This window comes from Ursus arctos, unplaced genomic scaffold (assembly GCF_023065955.2).
Source record: "Ursus arctos isolate Adak ecotype North America unplaced genomic scaffold, UrsArc2.0 scaffold_9, whole genome shotgun sequence".
Lineage (NCBI taxonomy): Eukaryota > Metazoa > Chordata > Mammalia > Carnivora > Ursidae > Ursus > Ursus arctos.
Genome location: NW_026623111.1, coordinates 42,579,127 through 42,593,505, shown reverse-complemented (window position 1 = coordinate 42,593,505; position 14,379 = coordinate 42,579,127). Strand labels below are relative to the sequence as shown.

The window sequence follows — 14,379 nt, the reverse complement described above, 5'->3', positions numbered from 1 at the left end:
TGGGAGAGGAAGAAGCAGGCTCTTAGCAGAGGAGCCTGATGTGGGGCTCATCCCAGAACGCTGGGATCACGCCCTGAGCCGAAGGCAGACGCTTAACGGCTGCGCCACCCAGGCGCCCCTGACTTCATTTCTTATATTTGAAATATCTAGAAATAAATCAAAGTCAGTGAAAAAAAAGAAAGAAAACAAAATACCTGGCACATAAACACAGCGATTTCCCCATATCCTATCATGATAAAGTTTGATTTGAATTAATTGTACTTAATTTTAGAATTAAGAATATTGCTAAAACTTAAGAAAAAACTATTTGTAAGAAAGAGAAAATAAATTGGAAAGTTTATTGGGAAAATCTATATCAAGCATAATTTAAAATTACTTAAAACAAAAACATCTATAAAATGTCAACATTCAGTATTTTAGAATAAAACTAATTTAGAAAAATTGTAATAACATGGTTAAGAAAATAACAATTAAAGCTATACATTTTTAATTATAGAAAACATTAAAAATAAAATAACACAATGTCTTGCTGTTGCTTGGGGGAAAAGGTGGGGACAGATTTTTTAATTTTATTTACATATATTTATTAAAAGATTTTCCATATGACATTGCAAATAGTCCCATTTCTCTTGTATTTTGCTATATAACACATGAATTCACACGAAGGAGGTGGAATTCATAAAATTACAAAGGTGGTAGAAAAGTAAGCCACGTCACACCCAAATACACAGCGAATTGTTGCAAAGGGCATAACCCGAACATATAAGGCATATGAGTTTTGGAAAAACAACAGTGCCCACCCCCAGGTACACACACACACACACACACACACACACTCCACTGTAGTAAACAGCAAGAGGAAACAAAACGTATCATAAATAACTGCTCTTCAACTTTCCTATGGTAGTCCTTAAGTTCTTCTTTTTCAATCATAATGAAATCTGCAGAGAACAGAATTTTCTTCAAATGTGTATGGTTCAAACACGATTAGTTTTTGTACCTGACATTCTATTCTGTACTTCTGTTCTTCTATTGATGTATGTATATATCTAAATTCCTTAAAATTACAACTTTGAAAATTAATTGTAAAAAGTTGTTTTCTATTTAACATGCTACAATTCAGTGTTTACTACTATTCTCAAGACTCATAAACTACAACACACAGGTTTAGAAGCAAAAAACTGCTATTTTTGAATGCAGATTGGCATTTTAACAAAATACTATATTTACTCCACATACTTTTATACTCTGAGATTTTCAATTAATACAGGGAGGAATTTTATTTACTGAAAGAGTGTCTCAAATTTCTGTTCTATTGTCTTACAAAATTCTAAATACAGATTTAATTTGACTTTGATACAATTTGCATTAAATGAAAGTCCATGTGATAACCAAAATAATAATACTATTTATAATATATGAATGTGTCTTTTCCATCACAGTTCTTCGAGTTAGCAATAACAAATTATATATGGTAATCATTATTTTATCAAGACCTCTGCTATTGTTAAAAATAGACCTGAATATATTACCAGAAAACAAACTGGTGAATAATTAATTTTACATTTAGAAGAAAAAAGTTAACTAAGAGAGCATAGCATCAAAGTTGATAATCCTATTTGAATGCATTAAAGATATGGGTTATAAACACAGGCATGAAAACTAAAAACACTTTGAAAACAAGTACTGTAAGAATATTTATATACACATATCATGGCTCTTTATGAAAAAGATGATTAAAGCATAATGTGAACAATACATTATATTAATTCACAGTATGAACACACACTTTGAGGAGTAATATAAGTCAGAAATAGTATAAATACAGACAGAACATTAGTTAGCACTATTAATACATATTTTGTTCTGTCATACATATAAAAATATACACATAGATATGGCTCTTTTAAACCAAATTTTTTACATAAATATTCACTGATTTAAATAAAAGTTGACAGAGGTAGAATTTGTGTCAATGTTCATGATTTTCAGGAACAAGTACTCCAAATATTTCATTACTGCTCTATCCTTTAAAAAATCCATACAGGTAACTCATTGATAGCCACCATTCTGAAAAAGAGGGGACAGGAAAGGTGAGTTAAGAGAAAAATGACAAACAAAATTACTTAGAACATTCACAAAAACTGAGATTGTTTTCAGCTTTAACTGAAATTGTAGTCTCCAATAAAGCCTTTGCCCATAATGAAGTTGTAATTAATAGCTCAGAAGTACTGTTTGTTCTTTTAAGATTTTATTTATTTATCTGAAAGAGAGAGAGACATCGAGAAAGGGAACACAAGCAGGGGGAGTGGGGGAGGGAGAAGCAGACGTCCCGCTGAGCAGGGAGCCCGGTGCAGGGGTCATCCCAGGAACCCAGGATCACGACCTGAACCAGGGATCACGACCTGAGCCGAAGGCAGACGCTTAAACGACTGAGCCACTCAGGCGCCCCCAGAAGTACTGTTCTATACTTCAAGAAGATATTCTCCTCAAACCACCAAAGTACATCAAAGTATATGAGGACTAAATGAATAATACAGAGTGAAAAGAAAGGGATAACACAGCATGTTAACTGAGAAAAATCACTCAAAATGAGGAACAATAGGACCTTTAGGTTAATATACAAGTACTGTAAATTGTGTTGTCTGCGTCTTAAAACAGCACATTATGGATAGTCAAATATTTTTCCAAATATTTTAACCTTATGTGTTATCCAATCACCCTCCCAATTAAAATACACACACACACACACACACACACACACACAAATATGAAAAATTCCACAATGGAAACACTGAGAAAGTAATCTAAGTAAATCATGGAACATCCATGTCATGAACTGTTAGATAATGATTTTAAAATGGCATTTTAAAAATACTTCTAATGATAAGAATAGATACTCTCAACAATTTATTAAGGGGAAAAACCCCAAAGAACAAAACAAAACAAAAAATAGGATAACTATTTTGAGTATGATCTCTATTAGAAGTATATATGTCTATGAATGTGTGTGTATATTTATTACACATCAAACACAAGAAGGAAGTATATACCAAAATGCTAATTGTTACATTCTCTGGGTTGTAGGATTAAAAGTGATTTTGATTTGCACATCCATTTTCAGAACCGCCAAAAGACAGAAGCAACTCAAGTATCCATCAACTCATGAATGGATAAACAAAACATGGTGCATTCATACAACAGAATATTGTCCAGCCTCAAAAAAGAAGGAAATTCTGACACATGTTTTAACTTGGATGAACCCTGAAAACATTGTAAGTCACAAAAAGGACAAGTACTGTAGGATTCCAATTATATGAGGTAAACAGAGTAGTCAAATTCATAGAGACAGAAATTTGTAATGGTGGTTGCCAGGAGCTGGGAGGAGCGGAGGATGGGCAGTTAGTGTTTAATGGGTAAAGAGGTTTCAGTTGAAGAAGATAAAAAAGTTCTGGAGATGGACAGTGGACATTACCTTTGCACAAAAATGTGAATGTACTAATTGCCAGAGAAATGCACACTTAAGTTAGAATGATACATGTGATGTTATGTATATTTTATCACAACAAAAAAATGTTAAAAAAAGTGGTTTTGATTTCCTTCTTTATGTTTTTGTATTTTATGTTTTCTCAGTGAGGATATATTATTTAAACACGGAATTACCATATGACCCAGAAACTCTATTCTTAGGTACTCCCAAAGGACTTGAAAACAGGGATTTTAATACTATACTATACACCAATGTTCATAGCAGCATTATTCACAATAGCTAGGAAGTGAAAACAACTCAGGGGTCCATCAACTGATGAGTGGATGAACAAAATGTGGCACACCCACACAAAGGAATATTCTTCAACCATAAAAAAGAGTCAAGTTCTGACACATGCTACAACATAGATGAACCTTGAAAACATGATCCTAAGTGAAATAAGTCCAACACGAAAAGACAAAGTATGATCTCAGTTACATGAAAATCCGTAGGCAAATTCACGAAGACTTAAAAGTAGATTAGGGATTTCCAGAGCCTAGGGAGGTAAAGTCAGGGGACTAGAGAGTTACTGCCTAATGGATACAGAGTTTCTGTTTGGGATGATGAAACAGTTTTGGAGATAGTGGTTTTGGCAGTACAACACGTGAATTTAATGCCACTGAGTTGTACACTTTCAAAATAGTTAAGAGAGCAAAGTCCATGATATATATTTTTTATCGCAACTAGGGACACCTGGCAGGTTCAGTTGGTGGAACAGGTGACTCTTGATCTCGGGGTTGTGAATCTGAGACTCATGTTGGGTGTAGACCCTCCCTTTTTGGGGGGTCTATAAGGTAAAGCCTATTTTCATAAAACTAAAGAATTGTTTTTTCACTCTACTATCTCACGGGTGTACAGTGGAGTTTTCCAGAGGCCACAGGATGTGAAAGGCCGGGTAATAAATATTTTAGATTTGTGGGCCACAGGGTCTCCATCACAACTACTCAATCAGCGACTTAGAAAAGCAGTCTTAACACAATATGTAAACAGGTGTGGCTATGCTCCAAAAAAGCTAAATTTACAAAAATAGGCAGTGGAGTACATTTGGCTCATGGACCTTAACTTACCAAGCCCTGATCTAAAATGCAGCTGTGAATCTGGTATGAGAAAATGTACGTGTCACAACTGTTACAAGCCCTTATAAGGAGAAGCTGCACGTCCATCTAATCACAGTCAAATTAATACGGCTTTGAAGTTGTGAGGACACAGCGATCGCAGCCAGCACTGAGAAGTGGTCTCAAAGTGAAAGAGGGAAATACACGGTCTAATCAAACACACACACACACAAAAGCAAAAGCACAGCGATCAGACATCATTTAAACCCGGGTCCTACAAATACCAATAAACCCTGGGGGCATCAGTAGGTTAAAGCAGAGTATATAATTAATGTTCATAATGAGGACTCCGAGTCATCGAGGAAATGCTCAATTATCTTCTATATACTTCTATTTAAAAAGGCAAAGAAATGCGTATTTTTTAAAAAGACTGACTTCACTATTTCAGTCAGGGAGCTTGCATTTTTCACAGTCACCTACCTTTCAAGCCCTGGGTCTGACATACTTCTTTCCCATTCATTCCCTTTTCCAGGGAACCAGCACATCCCTTTGGCCCTTCCTCTGCCAAATGTATCCTAGCTCTTCACAACCACCTTGCTATAGCTACTTAAGTCTGAACATCTGCATGTCCAGTGACCCAACAACCTCAGTCCTGAGTATATACCCAAAGGAAACGCATAGGTCTGTTCACCTACAGGTACTAGAATGTTCATCATAACTCCGTAAGAGCCCAAACTGGAAATTACCAAAAGCCATTCCATCAACAATGGAATGAGTACCCACAACGCAGCAACAAGACTGAACAGCCTACAAGTACACACAACAGTACAAATGAATCTCACAGATACACGGTGGAAGAAAAGAAGCCAGAAATGTAGGATTTCATTTAAAAAATGTCCCAAAACAGGCAAAAGAAATCTATGTTTTTAATAGACAGGACAGTTATTTCTGGAGCAGGGCTTATGACCAGGGGAGAGCCCGAGAGAGAGAGGTTTTGTTTCTTGATCTGGGTGTAGATGATACATCAGTGTGTTCTATTTGTGAGAACTCACTGAGTGGTATACTAGGATATGGCACTTTTCTGTATATATATCATAATTTGTTTTTTAAAATCTGTCCTAGCTTTCAATTATTATTATTTTTTAAAGATTTTATTTATTTATTTGACAGAGACAGCCAGCGAGAGAAGGAACACAAGCAGGGGAGTGGGAGAGGAAGAAGCAGGCTCCCAGCGGAGGAGCCCGATATGGGACTCGATCCCGGAACGCCGGGATCACGCCCTGAGCCAAAGGCAGACGCTTAACGACTGCCCTACCCAGGCGCCCCCCCTAGCTTTCAATTATTATACAGATACTGAACTGCATATACTGTTCATTTCATACCTCTTTCTGGTCTCCCTGCCTCTGATTTCCACCCTCCCCAATATGGCCCAAATACAGTTACAACCTTGATCCACCAGGAACAGTTCTTTCATCTTAATCCCTCCCTCATATTCATCTTATACTCAGAAGGACCTTCGACGGCTCCCCTTGACTCCTAGAATCAAGACTACATACAATCTCTAATTTCGCCTCACATTCAATATAACCTGTATGTCCCATTCTACCTTCCATGCCTTCTTCCCTCATCATCTCTCAACCACCTGCCGATCTTGTCGGATTGAGTCTACTGTGCCATGTACACTCCTATTTGTACATCTGTGTCTACTTTTGCCACCTATTATTTGTACCTTGAATTTGGCACTTCATCACATATTACCATGTGATATCTCATACTGTCATTTAGTGTTTTGTTGTGGATGTCTTCTCTTTTTTAAAATGAGGTATAATCTACATACAATAAAAGGTATGAACTGTTAATGTTCAGGTCACTGAGTTTTTAACAATCCATGTAACCATCACCAAAATACAGAACATTCCATTATTTCACAAAGTTCCCCTGACCACCTCTGTAAGCAATCTCCCCTCCCCCCACACTGAAAACTACTTTCTGAATTTTTATAACTACAGATTAGTTTTGCCTGTCCTTGGTGTTACATACATACCTTCTGATAATTAACAGTTTATATGTTCAGGAGAATGTACAGGAGACCTCAGAGTAGAACAAAGGGGTGGTGTGGGAAGACCATGGCGACGCATCTCTTGGATTGCTCGTTCTCTGTTGGTAAAGATCAAATAAGAGATTATACCAAAAAGTGGAATACAAATACAAGGCGCTACATTGTTACTGGGTGATAACTAACTTCTCAATTAATTAATGAGTATTTCTACTAAATTTAAATCCTACGTCCTTATATAATTTTTAAGTAGTGAATAAAAGATTTCAATTAAAGGAATATGTACCATAAGAGATTGTTCAAAGCCTCCCTGAATAGAGATTTTCAAAGTTGGGTGGTTCCCTCCTCTGCCCCCCTCTTCCTTTCCCACCTCCTCGTGCACATAAATCCAGCCTCTTCCTTAATAACAACTCCCAAATGTCAGAAGTGAAATCACTATTTCTGTTATGCTCTCCTTCCCTGTGTCTGAGTCAGCCCCACAAAGCATGGTGACTGTGTTGCTACCTCTTTTGTGGGCTATTCAGAGTCTCTGGCCTAGACTTTCTGCCTTATGTTCTTCAGTATCCAGGATTTCTACCTAGCTGGGTGTTTCACAAACTTTCTTTCATTATTATCTCCCTAAAGAAACTTTTTAAGATATTCCCTCCCCCTAAATTATCTATCTCTCCCCATGAAATTTTAATACCTAGATACGCTATTTATGTACTGAGATCCTTTAGAGGGCTATAAATCATTGTAATACCTAAAGTTTTTCTTTCCCCACTCTCTCTTCCCCCAGGAACCAACACTGTTCCCTGGGATGGTGTATGAATGTATAATCTAGTTGGATGGTAAGGAAAAGGAGTCATGGTCATGCCAGCCAAGGTTTCTTTGGGGTGACCAGGGGCAATGGAAAAAGCAGAATTAACAGGGCCTTATAACTCTAGGCAAAAGAGGGCTTGATTTAGGGCCCTTGGATTTAAGAGAATTTAAATCATCATTAGGGAATGGAAATCATCATGTATGTAGTTTAGAACATTGAGAAACTAAATCTTTCCAATTACAAGAAATTAGTAACACTGCTTTTATGTCACTGATGCTTTTATAACACTTCATTTCTCAGGCTTCATTTCTCTTTGAAATCATAAATATTGATTTCCCAGCAGATTTTGTCTATACTCCAAATAGTTCTGATGCCAAAGGATAATAAGAGAACTCAAAAAATTGACCTAATCAATTTAACGAACTATTTGAGAATGAAATCTCAGGAATGTTTATGTCTATGGTATTAACATAGCAAGAAAGAGTAATGGAAGAAAAGTAACTTGACAAGTGATTTGCAAATTAGATTTTCATTTTAGTTGTGAAAGCAGGTCTCATTTTCCTTTGTAACATTTGGGGATTCAGTTTTCAATATAACAAAGCAAATGAACTGAAATATAAGTGAGTATGAAAATTACTAAGCCATAGGGAATATATTGTATATAAGAGCATGGGATATAAAATTAGATCTGCCTTTCCTTCATTTTAATTAATTATTGTAATTAGTTAACTAATTAATTTTTAAGTAGGCTCCATGCCCAGCATGGAGCCCAATGCAGGGCTTGAACTCATAACACTGAGATCAAAATCTGAGCTGAGATCAAGAGTCAGATGCTTAACTGACTGAGCCATCCAGGCGCCCCATTAAATTTGTATTTATTTTTTTAATTCAAGTATAATTAACATACATATGTTAGTTTCAGGTGTATAAGATCTACCTTGATTTTAGTTTTGACTCTACCATTTACTATTTGTGTGGCTTTGGTTTTCTCTAATATAAGCATAATAGATTATTGGTATACCATATCTGACACATATTTATCAATTTTTAAAAAAGATTTTTTAAATTATTTATTTATTTGACAGAGAAAGAGAGACAGCCAGCGAGAGAGGGAACACAGGCAGGGGGAGTGGGAGAGGAAGAAGCAGGCTCCCAGCAGAGAAGCCTGATGTGGGGCTTGATCCCAGAACTCTGGGATCACGCCCTGAGCTGAAGGCAGACGCTTAATGACTGAGCCACCCAGGCGCCCCAGTGAGCCACCCAGGCACCCCTCAATTTTTTTTTTTTTTAAGATTTTATTTACTTATTTGTCAGAGAGAGAGAGAAAGCACAAGCAGGGGGAGTGGCAGGCAGAGGGAGAAGCAGGCTCCCCACTGAGCGTGGAGCCCAATATGGGACTCAATCCCAGGATCCTGAGATCATGACCTGAGCCGAAGGCAGACCCTTAACCGACGGAACCACCCAGGTGTCCCTTATCAATTGTTCTTACGATCATCATCGCTTTTGTGATGATCTATATTTAGAGTTTCCTACTGGACCAAACTGTTTTGGGTTCTTGTAGAATCCTTACTAGCTTGCTGATTCCCTATCTATACTCTTTCAAATAATGCCCGAATTTTGCCCTGAGAAAAGCTATAGAAAACACTGAGACAATACTTGCTACTTTATTTACTGTAAGGATATTATCTTCCACAACACCTGTTGCCTTTTTAAGAAGAAATATCAGAAGAAATTTATTTTTGTATGAATGCTAAAAGGAAGTTGTCTATTTTTAAGCCATATTAAATCCTTTTTGAAATAGTATAGGGGATAAATAAAAACACCGTCCAGTGCTAAGAATTTTTTCTTACCGTTCATATCTTTCAGCTGAAATCTGCCTTTTCAGAGCATCGTGATCGGTTTGTAATTGTGTCACTTTAGCCCGAAGCATGGTATTTTCCCGGCCTTGACTAGTTCTTAAAAAAAATTTAAAAAATCAAAGAAATAAATAACAAATGCACTGTTTTCTGGTCAAGTACTACGGATCTTTGTTTTTGTTATTAATAAATACAAATGGAGGTGTTCCTTAAGGACAAAAAAAGAAAACAAGACTTTTTAACACAAATTTTCTCAACTTCAGGAGCTTTTTTTTTTTCTTTTCAGAAGCTTCTATCACTAAGTTTTCCCATTCATTCATTCATTCATTCATTCATTCATTCATCTTATTTATTTAACAAATACTTAAACTGAGCTTCCATTATGTGCTGGGCACTGCAGCAATGGTGGAAATACAAATCTGAACAAGATATGAATTATAACTTCAAGATGTAAAGTATCTTCATTGGCTCTTGACTCCTGCCTCAGAAAGAGAAATATTTTTTTTCTTTTCTTTTTTCAATTTTATTTATTTGACAGAGAGAGAGAGCACAAGCAGGCAGAGCAGCAGGCAAAGGGAGAAGCAGGCTTCCCACTGAACAGAAAGCCTGACATGGGACTCGATCCAGGACCCTGGGATCATGATCTGAGCCACGCTTAACCGACTGAGCCACCCAAGCGCCCTGAAAGAGAAATATTTCTAACTTCTGTTAAAACTGTTCCACTCATACTATCCACTCTGGACTTCTTCCCCTCTTCCATCAAGTATGTCCAAACCTGTCCATTTAAAAGACACTATCATCAATCTCCTAAAAGGTAATATCACACAGCCTTTTTGAGGTCTTTTTCCTAGTCCACAGCAAGAGACACAGATGGCTCTCCCCATCCTGAAATGCTCTCTCCTTTGCTGACTCCTCTTTGTTCCTCAAACTTAGACATTTTTCTAAAGTTCATTCATTCACTTCCATGGGTACCATCTCTGTGGTGAAGATATACAAATCTACATTTCCAAACACGATGTCTCTCCTGAACTAAACCCCTGAGTTCCCAAAAGCAGCCACCACCTAAGTAAGATATTTTGGTTTTGTACCACCTTACACGCTTCCATCCCCCTCTCCCACCAAAAACTGAAAAATTATTTTTGACAAGCTGTTTTCTTTACATAGGTTGATTTATGCCACTTACAATTTGCTTTCTGAAAGGGTTAACTTCTCCTTAAGTAGCTGAATTTCTGTATCCTTCTCGTGGGATGTTAAATGAGAATGAAATTCCTTATCTCTATTTGTAGCCAACAACGATTCAAGGTTTTTAATTGTATGTCTCTCACTTGACAGTTGTTTTTTTAACAGTTCTGCTTCTGATTTTACATTTTCTAATTCTGCCACAACCTACAGGGAAAACAAAGGAAGATTACCTCAGTACAATTTTAGACTTGTTTGAAAAATTATTTGCAGAGCTATACACCCATCAGTTATTTATTTTGGGTACCAGTTAAAGATTTTGAACCATTTTTTTAAGTGTAAGAAAATCATCTTATTTTCAAAATAATTTTTGCTATTTTCAGTAAGGGCTTATTTGCTACAAGACCTACTCCAGCCCTCGAATACTTTTCACTCACACTACCTTGTCAAGAGAGGGTCATTAAACATAAAATCCTAAAATGTGGCCAATCTTATTAGCAAGAAGGCCCCTCTTGGCTATTATGTGTCCTCTGATTACACAGTCAAGCCAGCACTGGAGCTTCTCAGTACCCAAAAATAAAGATACTACTAAATGAATGAAAATTGAAAACACCTATGTTTGAAAATACACACTGGGCTGTTTAAAGTTCCAAGTTTGAGAATTGGAACTTCCAGCTAACTAAAGTTTAAAAATTAAGTAAGATTTAAATGCCTTGGGATTTTTTTTTTTAATTTTATTTATTTATTTGAGAGACAGAGAGAGAGTGCGCTTGAGAGGAGTTGGGGGCAGAGGGAGAGGGAGAAGCAGACTCCCCGCTGAGCAGGAAGCCAACTCGGGGCTCAATCCCAGGATCTGGAGATCATGATCTGAGCCGAAGGCAGTCACTTAACCTACTGAGCCACCAAGCACCCCTAAATATCTTGGGATTTTATCAGAAAAACTATTCCGTTTAGGAAGCAATGAACTGCTCAATCCTTCATTTAAATGTTACCTTCAAACAGAGAAAAGAAATCTACTGGGATATGCTCCTATTCTATAAAAAGAAGACTCCTATTTTCCTAAACAGCAAACTAATCCAAAATGGAGAGCACCGGATTTCATCACCATGTTTGCCAGGAAAATACTGGCAAAGAATCTAGTTGTCAAAATCCTGTAGTCAAAGTAACTCCTTAGAGGGGAACAAATATATTGGGCAGTGCATGAATAAGTAAAACAATGAGGGTAGGGCTCGATAAAACAATGTGCTACAAACCAAACTCTTTTAAGTTCTTACCCTCTCCAACTCCAGGTTTTTGGAATTCAGTTGTTGGGTCATAATATCTTTGCCTGAATCAAGCTTAATGCAAAGCTCTCGAAGAGACGACAGATCGTTCAACACTGCCGCTTTTGCGTCTTCTTGATGTCTCAGCTCTTCTTCCAGTCTAGACATGGCTTTTGCCATGGATGAGATCTGAGATTCATAAGCGTGATGTGCATTTATGTGCTGAAAGTAGAAAAAGAAACCAGTAAAAAGTTGAAATAACTCAATAATTTTAAAGGCTTGAGTCTGTGCAGCCATGACCTCACTTTATGAAAATATGAGAGCCAATTTTTACATATTTTAAGATATTCTCAGGAAGCTGCCTGCTATTTAAAGATGGCCTATTTAATGCTTAACCAAATAAATTGTATATAATTATTCATCATAGTACCTAAGTACCTCATGTATATATTTGGAAGATGCAAAGATGAGAATTATTGTTTTAGGGTGAACAAGAGGGATCTCTGAAGTTAGGTTAAATTTTATCTTTATAAATTGTTATAATACCCTTTCAAGAAAATGTAACATATATACTTCTCACTCCTCAGCTGTCTTTAAATTTTAAATTTCAAAATGGAGTTTGCTTTAAAACAAAATACCTGAAGTTGTATTTAAATTTAATGTAACCTAATAGTAATACACAACTTTATAAGATTTTAATAACTGAAATAATAAAGTTTGAAATACTGATACAGTTCTTTTCCTAGAATAGTACACATTTTAACTTTCTCAATTTAAATTAAGTGATAAATACAAACTGATATAAACTCTAGAGTTTAATAAGAATTCCATACTTGAAAAATAAAATTATTTTAATAGGTATTAATGAAATAAACTGACATTAAAAATCTAACTGTGCTGTGAAGATTTAATAAATTTCAATAGTTCCAGAAAAGTAAATATTTTGATTTTCCAAGTTAATGAATTTAAAATCAAAGTTCCCCAAAACTAAATATAAATTTGTAAAAGTCAATTTTATATATCACATAAAAACATGAACAATGACAAAGAACAGAAAAATTAAAGAACAGTTTCTTCTGAGAATTTTCCTGAAGGTTGTAAAGCATTCCTTCAGTTATTATACTCTTAATAGGAAAGCTCAGAGAGAGAGGGTAGTTCCTCGCACTGCTGTGACCAAGCCCTGCAAACTACTGGGTGGTTTAAAACAACGGAAATTTATTTTATTTTATTTATTTATTTTTTTACAGAGATAGAGACAGCCCACGAGAGAGGGAACACAAGCAGGGGGAGTGGGAGAGGAAGAAGCAGGCTCTTAGCGGAGAAGCCCGATGTGGGACTGGATCCTGGAATGCCGGGATCACGCCCTGAGCCGAAGGCAGACGCTTAACCGACTGCGCTACCCAGGCGCCCCAACAACGGAAATTTCTTGTCACAATTCAGGAGGTTACAAGTCTGAAATTTAGATGTTAGCAGAGTTGACTTCTTCTGGAGGTTCTAAGAGAGAATCTATTCCACGCCCCTCCCCAACTTCTGGTAGCTACCAGCAATCCTTAGTGTTCCTTGCCTTGTAAATACTTCACTCCAGTCTCTGCCTCTGCCTTCATCTGGTGTTCTCCCTTGTATCTTCTGTTCCAGATTTCTCTTACAAAGGACACCAATCATTGGATTATGGCCTGCCCTAGTCCAGTATGACTTGATTATACTTGCAAAAACCCTATGTCCAGATAAGGCCACATTCACAGGTGCTGGGGGTTAGGATTTCAACACAACTTAAGGCCCATAATTCTATCCACCCTTTAGCTCCCCCAAAATTCATGTCCTTCCTTTGTGCAAAATACATTCACTCCATTCCAACATTCTAGCATCAATTCTAAGTCCAAAATATCATATAAGCATCATCTAAATTAGATATGGGTAAGACTCTGGGTATGGTCCATCCAGGGGCAAAACTATGCTCCCTCTTGAGATCTGTGACACTAATAAACAAGTTATTTGCTTCCAAAAACAACAGCGAAACAAGCATAGAATAGACATGCCCACTATGAAAGGGAGAAAACAGAAGGAATGAAAGGGTTACTAGTCCAAAGTAAGTTTACAACCAAGCAAGGCAAATTCCATTCGGTTTTAAGGCCTAAGAATAATTATCTGTGCCCTGATGGTCTGTCGTCTTCTGGGCCTGCTAGGGTGGCCCCACCTTCTCAACCCTCAGTGGCAGTGGCCCTGCACTCTGGAACCAAGGAGGCAATATCCCCTGGGCCTGTGCCCTCGGGACCTGTGGTGGCAATAGCAGCCCCGTCAGCCTTTGAGCTGCTCTTGGCAGCCGTGCTGGTCTCTGAGCTACCTACAGAGCCATTCTTCCTTTTTCTCTAAGGAGAACACACATTTGTAGCCAGGTAACTCTACTAGCCTGTTTTCTGCTGGTAGGATCCCAGATGTTCTACAGCCTTCCTTCCATCTCACTTTGTTTCTGTCCCTGTCAGTACAAGCTGGCAGTACTTCTACTGAGATGACTGACTGGCTACGTGAGTCACATACCTAATCTGTTCACAAAGAGGCTGTGGAGCCACACACTTGGCCCTGTCTCCAGAGCACACTGTCCGGATAGGCTAAGAATGTTCCAAATCATCAACACCTGGTTGC

At 37.3% G+C, this 14,379-nt stretch overlaps 1 protein-coding gene across 5 annotated transcripts in view; it reads right to left on the bottom strand.

Moving 5' to 3' along the window:
* Positions 1-324: 324 nt before the first annotated feature.
* Positions 325-14,379, bottom strand: part of CEP135 (centrosomal protein 135) — a 72,918-nt gene continuing 58,863 nt past the window's right edge. For all 5 annotated transcript variants that reach the window (XM_026508935.4, XM_048212023.2, XM_057309743.1 and 2 more), the window contains 5 exons: positions 11,752-11,961; positions 10,482-10,684; positions 9,293-9,397; positions 6,629-6,741; positions 325-2,070 (listed from right to left, as the gene is read on the bottom strand). In XM_026508935.4, coding sequence (XP_026364720.1) covers positions 6,639-6,741; positions 9,293-9,397; positions 10,482-10,684; positions 11,752-11,961 — 621 coding nt within the window. In that variant the 3' untranslated portion in view covers positions 325-2,070; positions 6,629-6,638. The remainder of the gene's footprint in view (positions 2,071-6,628; positions 6,742-9,292; positions 9,398-10,481; positions 10,685-11,751; positions 11,962-14,379) is intronic.